The sequence below is a fragment of the Symphalangus syndactylus genome, chromosome 16 (genome assembly GCF_028878055.3).
Source record: "Symphalangus syndactylus isolate Jambi chromosome 16, NHGRI_mSymSyn1-v2.1_pri, whole genome shotgun sequence".
In the NCBI taxonomy this organism is placed as follows: Eukaryota; Metazoa; Chordata; class Mammalia; order Primates; family Hylobatidae; genus Symphalangus; species Symphalangus syndactylus.
In genome coordinates this window covers 30,574,817-30,590,998 of record NC_072438.2, presented here as the reverse complement: position 1 = coordinate 30,590,998, position 16,182 = coordinate 30,574,817, and the positions used below count along the sequence as shown (strand labels likewise).

At 38.9% G+C, this 16,182-nt stretch overlaps 1 protein-coding gene across 2 annotated transcripts in view; it reads right to left on the bottom strand.

The window, feature by feature from the left end:
• Positions 1-4,164: 4,164 nt before the first annotated feature.
• LOC129464718 (cytosolic beta-glucosidase) overlaps positions 4,165-16,182 on the bottom strand; it is a 134,224-nt gene continuing 122,206 nt past the window's right edge. For both annotated transcript variants that reach the window (XM_055246083.1, XM_055246084.1), the window contains one exon: positions 4,165-5,015. In XM_055246083.1, coding sequence (XP_055102058.1) covers positions 4,813-5,015 — 203 coding nt within the window. In that variant the 3' untranslated portion in view covers positions 4,165-4,812. The remainder of the gene's footprint in view (positions 5,016-16,182) is intronic.

Below are 16,182 nucleotides of genomic sequence, written 5' to 3'. Positions count from 1 at the left end.
ATGCAACTGGTACCACAGTAGGTTTGTTTACACCAGCATCACCACAAACACATCTTAGAACAACGCATTGTGCTAAGATTTCATGACGACTATGATGTCACAAGGTGATAGAGATTTTTCAGCTCTATTATAATTTTATGGGATCATCATCGTGTATGTGGTTTGTCATTGACCTAAACGTTGTTACGTGACACACAGCTGTACAACTCTGATTCTCTGAAAATTCACCCAGCATTGTTTGCTATCATTTTAGTCTCTATCCTAGTTCCCCAACCAGTTCATGAACTTCTTTGGAGAACTGTCTTGTCTGCAGTATTGGATCTCTATAAAGTATTGCACAGCTTAGTTTAATCAATATGTACTGATTCAGCAGCTGGACACCTTCAACTCTAATGATATAAATAATGCCATCTCTGGGTGTCCAGTCCAGCACTTAAGGAGCTTGGAAGTTGTCACTCCCATCATTTAAGGAGCTCAGAACTTGTCACTCCCATCCTAACACAAGCAAAACAGCCGAAGAGAAAATTAACATCTCTTTTTAGAGTCATCAGAGAATTAAGGTCATAGGAAAAACCACTGACACCAAAATTAGAGACACGGACTGGCAAAACATGAATCCCAGCTTACCAGGACAGAAACTCATGAACAGATACTTCTGTGGGAAGCAGAGATAGTCCCAGAACAGGAAAAGCCAAACTATAATTGATGAATTGCTGGGGGCTCAGTGTGGACAAGTTTGAGTTTAAAATAATAGCTTGACACTAACTGTGCCTTTACCTTGCTTCAGGATATAAACATGTTATATCTATCAGCTTAACTAACTTAATGTCACTTGGATAATAAACATCAGAGCCAGGATTTGAATCCAGGTGAGTTGGCTCAGGAGCCCACACTCTTAATGATGCATTACATTTGCCTGATATGATACCAACAGCCACTTGGCAAGGCCATCTAGGTCGGTCATTGCTCAGGTATCACATTCAGACATTGGGAAAGCCTGGGATCACAGGCCTTGTCTACTACGCTCTTCAAGACACACTCAGCAACTCACATAGTTGGGGGTTGTTCTTTCCTATGGCCGGCCCTACCTTGGCACTTCAACCCCCACCTCCCCATCTTACCTACTGCCGCAGTTAATAAGGTTTATTCTCCCTTCACATCACCATAACCCACATTATGAAAGACCATCATCAAATGTCTCTATGTCACATTTTCCTAATTTCATTCTTTAGGGCTCATGATGCTTTCTACTCTCTACCATGTCCCTCCTCAGACAAGAGCCTAAAATATTCTGATTAGTGATGAATATGTATTCTCCGGGTGAGGCGTATTGCTAATAATTAAACAGTATTAATTCTACCAGCTTTGATTATACTCTGCTCTCTCAGTAATAAGGCTCAGTATTCTATTTTCATTCTGCCTAGCATTGAGTAATAGAACTGGTGTTTAAGAATTATCATATAAATCTACTTTTTGGTCAGCCAGTGTTGGAGGTTTTTTTTCAATATATTACAAATGTATTCATTATTCCCTAGTTCATAAAAATAATTAAAAGCTACAGGCCAAACACAAATTCTCAGAACATGAAAACATGACTGGCATCCCACTGCCAAATACCAAGGTTGCCAGCTTCTGAGTTTATGGGTTTCTTAATGAGAACTTCTATCTTCTCATTCGATAAAGGGCTTAGGTAGACAATTCCTCCTGGTGTTCCTAGTATAATTCCTGATATAACCAGGAGTTGCAAAACTAAAACCCTACACATCTAAAATGAAACTGGGCTACTGTTAATTTATATGTTTTTAGAAATTCAGAAATGACTTGCCCTAAAATAAAAACTGTCAAAAAAATTTCTTAAAAGTGATTCCTAGAATGTAAATAACGTGTTCATACTCTTCTAAAAAAGAAAGGAGGAGAATAATAGAGAAGGAAATACAAATAGATCCAATTCATCATTGTGATATCTAGGTTTCTCCTTAGATAAAACAGACATAAAACATGTGCTTTACAAGTCTCAGATGACCTTCAAGACATCTAAGTACAGTATCTATGGATTTTTAAGTATAATTAACAACTCTTGTTTTTCTACTTAAAGAATTTTCATTCTGTTTCCTTAACAGGCAAAAGCCAATCAGTCTTGTTCTCAAATGCTAATACAAGTAATTAAAAATAACATTAATTGAAATATTGCAGGGGCTGTTAGATTTTTAGATGGTGAGTTATTTTTTTTCCTTCATCTTAACCTTGTGGCAATACTAATTTACAGGACCAATTAGGGAAGCACCCTTTGTATGATCCATCTCTAGGATAAAGAGCTGGCCTTTACCCAAATGTCCAACAACGATAGACTGGATTAAGAAAATGTGGCACATATACACCATGGAATACTATGCAGCCATAAAAAATGATGAGTTCGTGTCCTTTGTAGGGACATGGATGAAACTGGAAAACATCATTCTCAGTAAACTATCGCAAGGACAAAAAACCAAACACCGCATGTTCTCACTCATAGGTGAGAATTGAACAATGAGAACTCATGGACACAGGAAGGGGAACATCACACTCCAGGGACTGTTGTGGGGTGGGGGGAGGGGGGAGGGACAGCATTAGGAGATACACCTAATGCTAAATGACGAGTTAATGGGTGCAGGAAATCAACATGGCACATGGATACATATGTAACAAACCTGCACATTGTGCACATGTACCCTAAAACCCTGAAGTATAATAAAAAATAAATAAATAAATAAATAAAAACCATAAAAAAAAAAAAAAAAAACCAAACCAGCAAAGAACTGCAGAAGGCCACAGCACTGTGAGTAAGCTTGGGTGCCCGCAGCTAGAATCTTTATTTCACCTGGTAGACCAAACATGACAGATCGTCTTATTTACAGTGTGAATATTAATTTTTTGGTTTTGGTAACGAAAATACAGTGCTCATTTGTATTGTTGTAAAACTTGTAAATATGCCCTGTAGGATAAGTAATATTCAAAGCAACATCCTAATTAAAAGGAAAACTCAGTTGTCTTGCAAGATAATACAAAAGGGCACATAAATTGTAAATAAGATACATGGTAAAAATGAAAAAGACAGGCTGGATAGGAGAGGAATGAAATAAGATTTGGAAATGTGCTTCTTAAATGAACACAAATTGTGAGATAATGTCTCACTGAAAAATAAAAATAACAAACCAGTGGCAAAGATGTAATAGAATTTCCTCTGTATACCATTTTAACCTTAACATAATTTTCCCCAGTGCATCCACGTTTATTGAACTACTACAACCATTTCTTTCTCACTCTGTCCAAAGTTACTGAGAGTGTTTCTTTGCTGTAAATAATTCCCTGATTATGAACATGAAAACGATCCAGAAATTGACCACAGTTTATAAAAGAAAAAAAATGACAGAGCATCTGCTCAGGGCCAAAAGCCTTACGAGAATGCCAAAAGCATGTGCAGTTTCCTCAGGGAAGCAGGGGCTGCATGCAAAAAACCATTTTCCCTTCCTCCTGCATAAGGCAACTCCACACCTCTATTTCTTTGTCCCTGTCTTCAGAAAATGCAGAGAAGACTTCCATGGTACCTCAAACTACAGTTTGCCACAATATAAGAATAGGGCTGATGCCAAGGAAGTGTCAAGTCCAGTTAATCAGAACCCAAATGGCTTGAGAAAGATGCACAACAGTATGGCCTCAGTTTCTCAGTCTGCAAACTGGGGATGATCATAGTTAAACCTCTTAGCTTCAAGTCTAATAGGTAACTAGGTGCTTAGTAAAGTCTACTGAAGTATGGATGTGAAAGGCCAAACTCCACATACGTGAAGCATTTGCTGGAGGGGAGACATGGAGGCCAGTAGGAGCCCTGCCTCTACTCCTGACCCCTACCTTAGGAAGTTCAGTAAAATGTCCAATTCCAGTCAACCCCATACCAATCTCAGACATTTCAACTACCAGGGTAATAAATCTCCACCCCACCTTTGCTTACACTGAGGTTGGCCATTCACTTCATTTATTTTTTTCACGAGGTTCTTAAGGGTCTGAACTTTAAAGAAACATACAAAAGTGGAAATTATGCCCTGCTTATCACTTGGCTTTTAATTTGGCACCACTCTGCCAAATTAGGAATCTGTTTTTTACTGAACATCAACACTCAAATACTTTTTCTGCCATTCAAAGTCTAGTTTATTCTATTATTTTATTATTTTTCAAAAGTTTGTTAGGCAAAAGGGAGATGTACTTGTCCAAACATACAAAATACGGGCCAAATATGTTAACAAATAGATTATCAATTCACTATTTTGTTGAAATGAATGTATAACTGTATAATGTGACTTTTAACTTTGATTTTTTATGTAGAAAAATTATGGATCACATGACAGTGGATCTCCTAAGCAAAAACGGCTTATGGAATTGGAATAATTAAGTTCACAAACAGGTACTCTTATAATAAATGGTCTCCTGTTACAGTTGCAAATTGTGGTTATATTATCTTAATAAACTTTGCTTTTTTTTTCCAGAAAAGTGTCTAAGGATTTAAATTCATGTTTCCAGGTCTATCTAATTTTGCAATATAAAAATCAAGGTTAGTGGTTTTCTCTTCCATTTTTTTTAAAAACCTCATTGATCCAAATACAAATAAAGGCCATTATTAAATACTTCATGAGGCATTACATATTCAGACTTTATAATCACAGCTCCACTGATATTAAATGTTGATTACAGAAGTAAGTTGAGATTGCCTGAAAGATCATCACCAAAGCAGATTTCTTTTCCAAAAGCAGACGCCTCTCTTGTATTTCTCATCCATCTTGCCTATAGATGTGCTTCAAGGCCATTGTTTCGGATGATCTTGGCATATTCCTTGGCCGATGTGTAAGGGACTCGGGGTCTAGCTGGGTCTTCAAAATCAACGTGGAAGAGACCAAACCGGCTGCTGTATCCCTGGTTCCACTCAAAGTTATCCAGAAGAGACCATGCGCAATATACTTGAAGATTGACTTTATCAACTTGGATAGCTGAAATTTAAAAAAAAAAAAAAGAAAAGAAAATTATCATTTGTGGGAAGGCCTTATGAGAACACAGACAAAATCACTGACGAATAGTCTGGGTCTCTTTCTCCTTCTCTGCAGGAGATCACAGTGGGAGAAGACAAAACCTCTTCTCTATCCCCCTTTTCCACAAAAAAGAGATAAGTATGTAAGGCAATCCATGCTAATTAGCTTGATTTAGCCATTCTACAATGCTGTACATATATCAAAGCATCATGTTGTACACCTTAAATATATCCAATTTTTATTTCTCTATTTTAAAAATCCTCTTTTCCAGTTTTCTGCTTGAATCGAGCAGGGGCTTAATTCAATAAGTTGTTATATATTATTCTAATTACTCGGCAATTCATTCATTTCAAATTTACTTTATTCATTCATTTACTCAATGAACAATTTTTCAGTACCTATCACTTTTCAGGCACAAAGACACACACACAAGCTCCTCTCTGGTACCTAGAAGGGTATTCAGTAAAGACACTGTTCCATTTGTAAGTACAGCCTCCAGATATTCCAGAAAGTCCACCAGAAAATTGGAAGAGATAACAGAAGCATGCCTGAGGAAGCCTCAGAGATTACCTGCTGTCCCCATGGTCAAACTGAGACATGTCTTATAATTCTGGAGAGAGAGCCTCCAAAATGAAGAGAGTCAAGAGTCAAGCACACAGCTTTAGCCATGACTATATCCTAGACCAAGGGAGTACAAAAATGCTATGGCATCCTTTCTTAGTCTGATAGGGTGGCTATAACAGCACACCATACACTGGGTGGCTTATAAAGAGAAAAAAATTATTTCTCACAGTTCTGAAGGCTAGAAGTCCAAGATCAAGGTGGCAATAGATTTGTTGTCTTGTGTGGGACTGTATCCTGTTCCTAGATGTGTCCTCATGTGGCAGAAGGGGCCAGGGAGCTCTCTCATATCTCTTCTTATAAGGGCACTTATCCTATTTATGAGGGCTCCATCCACACGACTTAATCACCACCCAAAGGCCCCACCTTTGGGATACTGGGAGCTAAGATGTCAGTATGAATTTGTGGGGGTTGGGAGGGACAAAACTTTCCATCTATAGCACATCCCCTTTGCCCCACATCTAAACTCAAAATGGTGCTTAAGCCCTTTAAGAGCCAAAGCAATGGAGCATCTCTCCACTAAGTGTATACATACATAAATATTTGGTATGATTTTATTTGTGGATGCCCAGAAGCCCATCCACAGACTCCATGTTAAGACATCAAAATGTAGATTCAACACATATAACTATTCTCCACATAGTTTCACACTGATTTCCATCACTTTATTCTGGGAATTCAGCTTACATTTTCTTAGCATTTTAGGCTTGGGAAAACTCTGAGGTCTTCTGAGTCCTTGCATTGTGCATTTTCTTTTTTAAAACCAGAATAAACCCAACCTATGGGATACACTTCCTAAAACACCAAATATCCATTTCTCAGTAGAGAAATTAAATGAAAAGTCCAGTTGCTTTATAAGGTGGATATATGTCTAAATAGGCTGGGTGAGAATAAACATTCATATACTAAATCATATTTTAATTGTTTCAGAGAGTGCTTTCAACCAAAATGACTCCTCTAGCTAAATATTCAGCAAAACAATACCTTTTAATTTTTTCATTGGTGTCCATTTTGTATTTCAGATCTCTTAAAAGCACCATATCTATATTCCATTATGCATGTGTTGCTCTCCAAACATTCTTGGAATTTTTTTCTATGGCTATTCCGTAGACAAAAGGCCCCCAACAGTTAGACGTATAACCCCATCAACATTTGTGCATGGAGGTGTGAGATCTGCTTTGCTTAGACAGTTTTTTATAAATAGCCTTGAGGCAGGAATTAAGCCAAGCTGGATTGAATCCTTTAATTTTTTTTAATTTTCTTATTTATTTATTTATTTTTTTATTATTATACTTTAAGTTTTAGGGTACATGTGCACAATGTGCATGTTACATATGTATACATGTGCCATGTTGGTGTGCTGCACCCATTATCTCGTCATTTAGCATAAGGTATATCTCCTAATGCTATCCCTCCCCCCTCCCCCAACCCCACAACAGTCCCTGGAGTGTGATATTCCCCTTCCTGTGTCCATGTGTTCTCATTGTTCAATTCCCATCTATGAATGAGAACATACGGTGTTTGGTTTTTTGTCCTTGCGATAGTTTACTGAGAATGATGATTTCCAGTTTCATCCATGTCCCTACAAAGGACATGAACTCATCATTTTTTATGGCTGCATAGTATTCCGTGGTGTATATGTGCCACATTTTCTTAATCCAGTCTATCGTTGTCAGACATTTGGGTTGGTTCCAAGTCTTTGCTATTGTGAATAGTGCCGCAATAAACATACATGTGCATGTGTCTTTATAGCAGCATGATTTATAGTCTTTTGGGTATATACCCAGTAATGGGATGGCTGGGTCAAATGGTATTTCTAGTTCTAGATCCCTGAGGAATCGCCACACTGACTTCCACAATGGTTGAACTAGTTTACTGTCCCACCAACAGTGTAAAAGTGTTCCTATTTCTCCACATCCTCTCCAGCACCTGTTGTTTCCTGACTTTTTAATGATCGCCATTCTAACTGGTGTGAGATGGTATCTCATTGTGGTTTTGATTTGCATTTCTCTGATGGCCAGTCATGATGAGCATTTTTTCAGGTGTTTTTTGGCTGCATAAATGTCTTCTTTTGAGAAGTGTCTGTTCCTATCCTTTGCCCACTTTTTGATGGGGTTGTTTGTTTTTTTCTTGTAAATTTGTTTGAGTTCATTGTAGATTCTGGATATTAGCCCTTTGTCAGATGAGTAGGTTGTGAAAATTTTCTCCCATTCTGTAGGTTGCCTGTTCACTCTGATGGTAGTTTCTTTTGCTGTGCAGAAGCTCTTTAGTTTAATTAGATCCCATTTGTCAATTTTGGCTTTTGTTGCCATTGCTTTTGGTGTTTTAGACATGAAGTCCTTGCCCATGCCTATGTCCTGAATGGTAATGCCTAGGTTTTCTTCTAGGGTTTTTATGGTTTTAGGTCCAACATGTAAGTCTTTAATCCATCTTGAATTAATTTTTGTATAAGGTGTAAGGAAGGGATCCAGTTTCAGCTTTCTACATATGGCTAGCCAGTTTTCCCAGCACCATTTATTAAATAGGGAATCCTTTCCCCATTGCTTGTTTTTGTCAGGTTTGTCAAAGATCAGATAGTTGTAGATATGTGGCGTTATTTCTGAGGGCTCTGTTCTGTTCCATTGATCTATATCTCTGTTTTGGTACCAGTACCATGCTGTTTTGGTTACTGTAGCCTTGTAGTATAGTTTGAAGACACGTAGCATGATGCCTCCAGCTTTGTTCTTTTGGCTAAGGATTGACTTGGCGATGCAGGCTCTTTTTTGGTTCCATATGAACTTTAAAGTAGTTTTTTCCAATTCTGTGAAGAAAGTCATTGGTAGCTTGATGGGGATGGCACTGAATCTATAAATTACCTTGGGCAGTATGGCCATTTTCATGATATTGATTCTTCCAACCCATGAGCATGGAATGTTCTTCCATTTGTTTGTATCCTCTTTTATTTCATTGAGCAGTGGTTTGTAGTTCTCCTTGAAGAGGTCCTTCATGTCCCTTATAAGTTGAATTCCTAGGTATTTTATTCTCTTTGAAGCAATTGTGAATGGGAGTTCACTCACGATTTGGCTCTCTGTCTGTTATTGGTGTATAAGAATGCCTGTGATTTTTGTACATTGATTTTGTATCCTGAGACTTTGCTGAAGTTGCTTATCAGCTTAAGGAGATTTTGGGCTGAGACAATGGGCTTTTCTAGATATACAATCACGTCATCTGCAAACAGGGACAATTTGACTTCCTCTTTTCCTAATTGAATACCCTTTATTTCCTTCCCCTGCCCAATTGCCCTGGCCAGAACTTCCAACACTATGTTGAACAGGAGTGGTGAGAGAGGGCATCCCTGTCTTGTGCCAGTTTTCAAAGGGAATGCTTCCAGTTTTTGCCCATTCAGTATGATACTGGCTGTGGGTTTGTCATAGATAGCTCTTATTATTTTGAGATACATCCCATCAATACCTAATTTATTGAGAGTTTTTAGCATGAAGGGTTGTTGAATTTTGTCAAAGGCCTTTTCTGCATCTATTGAGATAATCACGTGGTTTTTGTCATTGGTTCTGTTTATATGCTGGATTACATTTATTGATTTGTGTATGTTGAACCAGCCTTGCATCCCAGGGATGAAGCCCACTTGATCATGGTGGATAAGCTTTTTGATGTGCTGCTGGATTCGGCTTGCCAGTATTTTACTGAAGATTTTTGCATCAATGTTCATCAAGGATATTGGTCTAAAATTCTCCCTGACCCCTTGTGCTTCCCGAGTGAGGCAATGCCTCACCCTGCTTCAGCTCACGCACGGTGTGCTGCACCCACTGTCCCGCACCCACTGTCTGGCACTCCCTAGTGAGATGAACCCGGTACCTCAGATGGAAATGCAGAAATCACCCGTCTTCTGCGTCGCTCATGCTGGGAGCTGTAGATCGGAACTGTTCCTATTCGGCCATCTTGGCTCCCTCTCCTCTTTAATTTTCAATTTTTGTGAGTGCATAGTAGGTGTATATATTTATGGGGTACCTGAGATATTTTGATATAGCCATGCAATGTGTAATAACTACATCATGGTAAATGGCACAGGGTACAGTGTCAACCATAAGGCTGTCCTCACTGTGACACCAACCACGACCACACGGTAACTGATGTGATTTATCATGATGTTATCATCACACATTGCATGTCTATATCGAAGTGTCTCATGTATCCATCCCCTTAAGCATTATCCTTTGTGTTATAAACAATCCAGTTATACTTTTAATTATTTTTAAATGTACAATTATATTATTATTGACTGTAGTCACCCTGTTGTGCTATCAAATAGTAGGTTTTATTCATTCTTTCTATTTTTTATACCCATTAACCATTCCCACTTTGCCCCCTCCTGCAAACCCTCCACTACCCTTCCCAGCTTCTGGTAAGTATCATTTTACGCTCTATCTCCATGAGTTCAATTGTTCTAAATTTTAGCTCCCACAAATAAGTGAGAACATGTGAAGTTTGTCTTTCTATGCCTGGCTTATTTCACTTAACATAATGTCCTCCAGTTCCATCCATGTTGTTGCAAATAACAGGATCTCACTCTTTTTTATGGCCAAATAGTACTCCATTGTGTAATGTACCACATTTTCTTTATCCATTCATTGATTGATGAACACTTAAGCTGCTTCCAAATCTTGGCTATTGTGAACAGTGCTGTAACAAACATGGCCGTGCAGATATTCCTTCAATACACTGATTTCCTTTCTTTGGGGTACATACCCAGCAGTGGGATGGCTGGATGGTAGCTCTATTCTTGGCTTTTTGAGGAACCTCTACAGTGTACTCCACAGTGGTTGTACAGATTTACATATTAGCTCTTTTTAAATAAATATTGTTGAGAAATAAGAAATACAGCAATAAGCACATCAAGCTGTGCAGGAATAAAAGCATCACTAGATATCCCTTTTTCTCCTACCTGTCCACATTTGCTATGTGTGTCTCTTCCTCCCTCTGTCAGTTATAATCTGGAAAATATCAACGTTTTATATAATTTATCTTTTAAGAACCCAGTTTAAGTACTGGATGGCATATCTCTAAGAATCAAAATGATCTGGCCAGGTGCAGTGACTCATGCCTTTAATCCCAGCACTTTGGGAGGCCGAGGTGGCTGGATCACCTGAGGTCAGGAGTTTGAGACCAGCCTGGCCAACATGGTGAAACCCTGTCTCTACCAAAATTACAAAAATTAGCTGGGTGTGGTAGCGGGCACCTGTGGTCCCAGCTACTTGAGAGGTTGAGGCAGGAGAATCACTTTTACCTGGGAGGCAGAGGTTGCAGTGAGCCAACATCACGCCACTGCATTTCAGTCTGGGCAACAGAGTGAGACTCCACCTCAAAAATAAAATTAAAATTAAATAAAATTAATAAAATAAAATAAATAAAATAAAATAATAAAATAAATAAATAAAATAAAATAAAAATAAAATAAAATAAAATATATATATCAAGGCCAAATACCAGGCCAGAAAGCAATAGTCTCTTTTGCCTTGTAATTCAGTCTGGGGACATGTGAGAATCTGCGTATTTTCTTTCTCATTTGCAGAACTACTGCCCAACAAGAAACCCTGCCAGGTATAAAGCCAGACAGTTTCTGAAAACACACATGGTCCCACTGATCACATATAAAAGGATTGATTCATGTGCTAAACCACTGGACAAAAACAATGCCTTGCCTTCTTGGAAGGGAACAAAAAGGAAATCTTGACAATTTCATTGTTAACTGCCAGGAGTTCCGCAGCAGGCACTAAACTGCCCGAGTGACACTGGTGGAATGTCTGTGCATTTTCACTGCAGGAACATTCAAGTAGAGAATTACTTAGTTAGGACTGAGGAACTAGCCTGCTGGAATCTTCCTCACTTGCCACCACTGGGAAAAACTACAAAACCACATTGGAACCTGCACGCCTCTCCTCTTCCAATCTCCTCGAGAACCAAAAGACACCATCATTACATTTCTTGCCACCATGATTTATAAGGTACTAAATCTTGCCAAGGAAAAAAAAAAACACTTCTATGAGTTCACTTTCTGTTTCTATAGTTGGAGTCAAAATAAACACAGGAGCTTTGGGTGAGTATGGAGCACACTAGGATAAAAATGACATGCGTCACAAAGTCAGGGTATGAGTTTGGACTACAAGATCAGTGGAAAACGACTCACAGTAAGCAGGTCGGAAATAAAAATGTAAGAGAAGTAGCTAAGCCTTGCTAATATGTTATAGCTTGTTTCAGGCTGTTTGAATTATAAATACCCTATGTGGGCTAGGCGCGGTGGCTCACGCCTGTAATCCTAGCACTTTGGGAGGCCAAAACGGGCAGATCACCTGAGGTCAGGAGTTCGAGACCAGCCTGGCCAACATGGCAAAACCCCGTCTCTACTAAAAATACAAAAATTAGCCAGGCATGGCGGCATGTGCCTGTAATCCCATCTACATGGGAGGCTGGGGCAGGAGACCTGCTTGAACCCAGAAGGCAGAGGTTGCAGTGAGACAAGATCCAGCCACTGCACTCTAGCCTGGGTGACAGAGTGACACTCTGTGTAAAAAAAAAAAAAAAACCCTATGCTAGTGTTGTACTCTACACATGCACACACACACACTCTCTCTCTCTCACACACACATGAACACATAAGCACACTGCCCAGTTAGCCAGACTGAAAAGGTTGAAGGAATAATATCAACCATAAGACTGTCCTCACTGTGACACCAACCACAAGATCAAGGGTTTGCCAAAACCTCCCTCAGTTTTGGTAATTTGCTAAAAATACTCACAAAATTCACAGAAAACTGTTATAGTCACAGTTCTGATTTATTACAGGAAGAGACAGAGATTGGCTAAAGAAAGAAATGCATAGCACTCCAAACATGAAGTTTCCATACGCTCTCCCCTGGGAGTCAGATGCATTGTCTTCCTGGTATTAACATGCACGATACACATAGAGAACTGCCAACCAGGAAAGCACACCTGAACTTCAGTGTGGAGAGTTTTTATTGGGGGCTGTATTAGTCAGGGCTCTCTTAAAGGGACAGAACTAATAGGATATATATGTATATAAACTATGCTTTATATATAAAGTATTAACTTACATGATCACAAGGTCCCACAATAGGCTGTCTGCAAGCTGAGGAGCAAGGAGAGCCAGTCTGAGTCCCAAAACTGAAGAACTTGGAGTCCAATGTTTGAGGGCAGGAAGCATCCAACATGGGAGAGAGACGTAGGCTGGGAGACTAGGCCTGTCTTGTCTCTTCACGTTTTCCTGCTTGCTTTATATTTACTGGCAGCTGATTAGATGGTGCCCACCCAACTAAAGGTGGGTCTGCCTTCCCCAGCCCACTGGCTCAAATGTTAATCTCCTTTGGCAACACCCTCACAGACACACCCAGGATCAATATTGTATTTTTCAATTCAATCAAGTTGACACGCAGTATTAACCATCACAAGGGCTTTATTACAGAGGCATGATTGATCAATTGATTGCCCAAGTGAATTAACTCAGTTTCCTGGTTAACTGATGCCAGGAACCTAAAGCCTCCACATTAAATGTGATTGGTCTTCCTGGTGTGATGAGCTCCCAACCTAAACAAAGACATTTTTTCAATTATGACATAGATTGCCTCTTAGAAGCTGAGTGCAAAAACCAAACCGCTCTTTGGACAAAATTTAATTCTTCACTACACATGTGTGTATACTCACATACATAGAGACAATATTTTAGAAACTCATTATTTTATTATAAGGGGCAGAATCTTTTTAAGTTACTGGTTTATGAAACATCCTAATTATGCCTTGTTTGTCACATTACAAAACTCTAGGAATTGGAAGCTCAGCATCAATGGAATTTATTTTTCCGCAATTTATAAACAGAGGTAGTCTTTGTTTTCAGGATGGTCTAGGACTTATATAAGATACTCGTGGATGTGACAAAACTATCAAGCTATCAAGAAAAACCACTCATCCACAGACCCAAGCTGCCATGTCAAGAATCAATGGAAAAATTCAAGACAGTGCAAAAAGCAGCTGCCTCAGAAAGGAAAAAAAGGAGAGGAGTAAAGTGCCAGGAATGAGCAGGGAGAAAAAATATACAGGCCTCTAGATTTTTGTGTTTAGCTAATGGCAAGCCATAATATTCAAGGAAACCTTCCTAAGGAAAATAAGTAAAATGCTGAATACAATTTTTAAAAATAAATCTTTTTCAAAACAATGGAAAGCTGACAAGTTAGTAGAGAATTAACAAGTCAAATTTGAAAGTGGAATTTGAGGTTGGTAGATATGGGAGCTACTTTTGCCTGACGGAATTTTCCAATCTTAGAAAATCTAAATCTTTTTCTGTTTCCTGGGGTAAAGCTAGATGTCAAAACTCAGAGTCACAGCAGGTGGGAAGTCTAGTATGAGACCCCACCCAGAGAAGACTACACACTCAAAAGACAAAACACTCAGTGTAATGGTGAGAGAGTGCCAGAAACAAACTAGTCATTGGAAAGTCTTGAGTTTAATCCCTGGTGGTTCAACAAATGTAAAGTCTGGATCTTAGTTTGAGGTGATGGCATACTGGTAGTACCCCCAAGTACCTGGCAGATGGACATTCAAATTATTTTTGAAAAGAGGGATCTGTATGTTCTAAAACTCCAATAGTTATTACAATATTTTAAGCATAATCATCAGCATATAATCAAATATAACCAGAAAGACATGGGAAATTATGACATAAAGAAAAAGAAATAACCACAATCAACAGACAACAGAAGAAACAAATCCACAAAGCACTCAGTTATTAGAACTGTCATACAGACTGTACAATAACCACATTTACCATGCTTAAGGAAAACAGACAAACTTGAAATGTCTTCAAGGTTAGGAACCCAGAAAAGCTGAGGTGACATGTTTGGAAAGGGAACCTCTATAGGCTTACATTTTAATCCCAGCTGCACCAGCTGGAAGAAGCCTCTCATTCCTCATGAATACAATGGAAACACTATTATCTACTCCCAGTGATGTTAAAAAGAATAACAATAAAATGTTAAATAAAGTTATATTTTATTTAAATAAATAAATAAAGTGATGTTAAAAAGAAAAACAATAAAATGAAATAATAAGGAAGGCAGAACCCAAGGTAAAATAAATAGGAAGGCACATAAACAGAGGAAAGACCATGTGAGGATACAGCGAGAAGTTAGCCTCTGCTGACAGATGCCATATCTCCTTTCAGAAATGTATGGCGATCACTGAGAAACTAAGAAGATGCTTTGGCTCAGCAGGGCCAAATGCCTTTTTAGCCCACTGCTTAGTTGAAATCCAGCTTCATCCCCAGTGGATCAGGAAAAGTTCTCTCAATTCACCATGTGTGTGGGTTAATGGTGGCCCCTGCAAAGGATAAGTCTGTCTATCCAAAACTTGTGAATGTGGCCTTATTTGGGAAAAGGGTCTTTGAGAATGTAATTCAATTAAGGATCTCAAGATGAGATCATCCTGGAAGACAGTGTGCCCTAAATCCAATGGCAAGTGTCCTTAGAAGATAAGAGAAAGGGCAAAGACACGCAGGAAAGAAGACAACGTGGAGACAGAGGCAGAAATTGGAGTGATACATCTCCAAGCCAAGGAACACCAAGGGTTGCCAGCAGCCTCCAGAAGCCAGTATAGAAGCATGGAATAAATTCTCCCTTAGAGCCTCCAAAAGGAACTGGTCCTGCTGACACCTTAATTTTAGACTTCTGGCCTCCACAACTGTGAGAGAATAAATTTCTGTTGTTTTAAGCCACCAGGTTTGTGGTAATTTCTTACAGCAGCCACGGGAAACTAATGCACCATGCTCTTTTAGAGTGGTTGCCAACTGGGCTCTGAGTCCCAAACCACCCACCTGATCTTCCTGGGGGCTTATGAGAACCTCTCTCAAGGCCTGTCAAAGCTGGAGAAAGAAAGCCTTCCAGGGACCCAGCTTGAAGCCAATTTTCTGGCAATTGCACCCACACTCACTTTGAAAATGGGTTTCTTTGAGTTTGGTTGAAATGCACAAGAGCATTACAATTGGAGGGCATCTCTAGCTGGATAACAGTTTTTGCAAGAAAACTGGCATGTTGGCTATTTTCTCTTCTCATTGGAAAAAAAAAATAAAACAACATCAGGAAGATCTAAACATAGAAAATGCATCATAAGCCCCCCGCTCCAACTCCAGCTGAATATCAGTGGCTGGACAACATCTGTGAAAATGCCCAAATAATCCCAGTGCAGGAAGCCCCACCTGCAGATGGGAACTCTTAATACAAAAACTATGACTTTCTGAAAAGAGAGTCTTTGAAAACCAAAAGCTAATTTTTAAATATTTTATAGGAAAATGCCAATTAACCAGAAAAAAACTGCACAGATTTCTTAATTATCAGTATTATTCCTACTGCTTACATTAGACTTTGGAGAGAAAAGTCTGCAAATAGCAAGTAGTTGAAAGGAATTATATTTTAAAAATCTAAATATTAAAGCTGATCTGAGGCTAGGT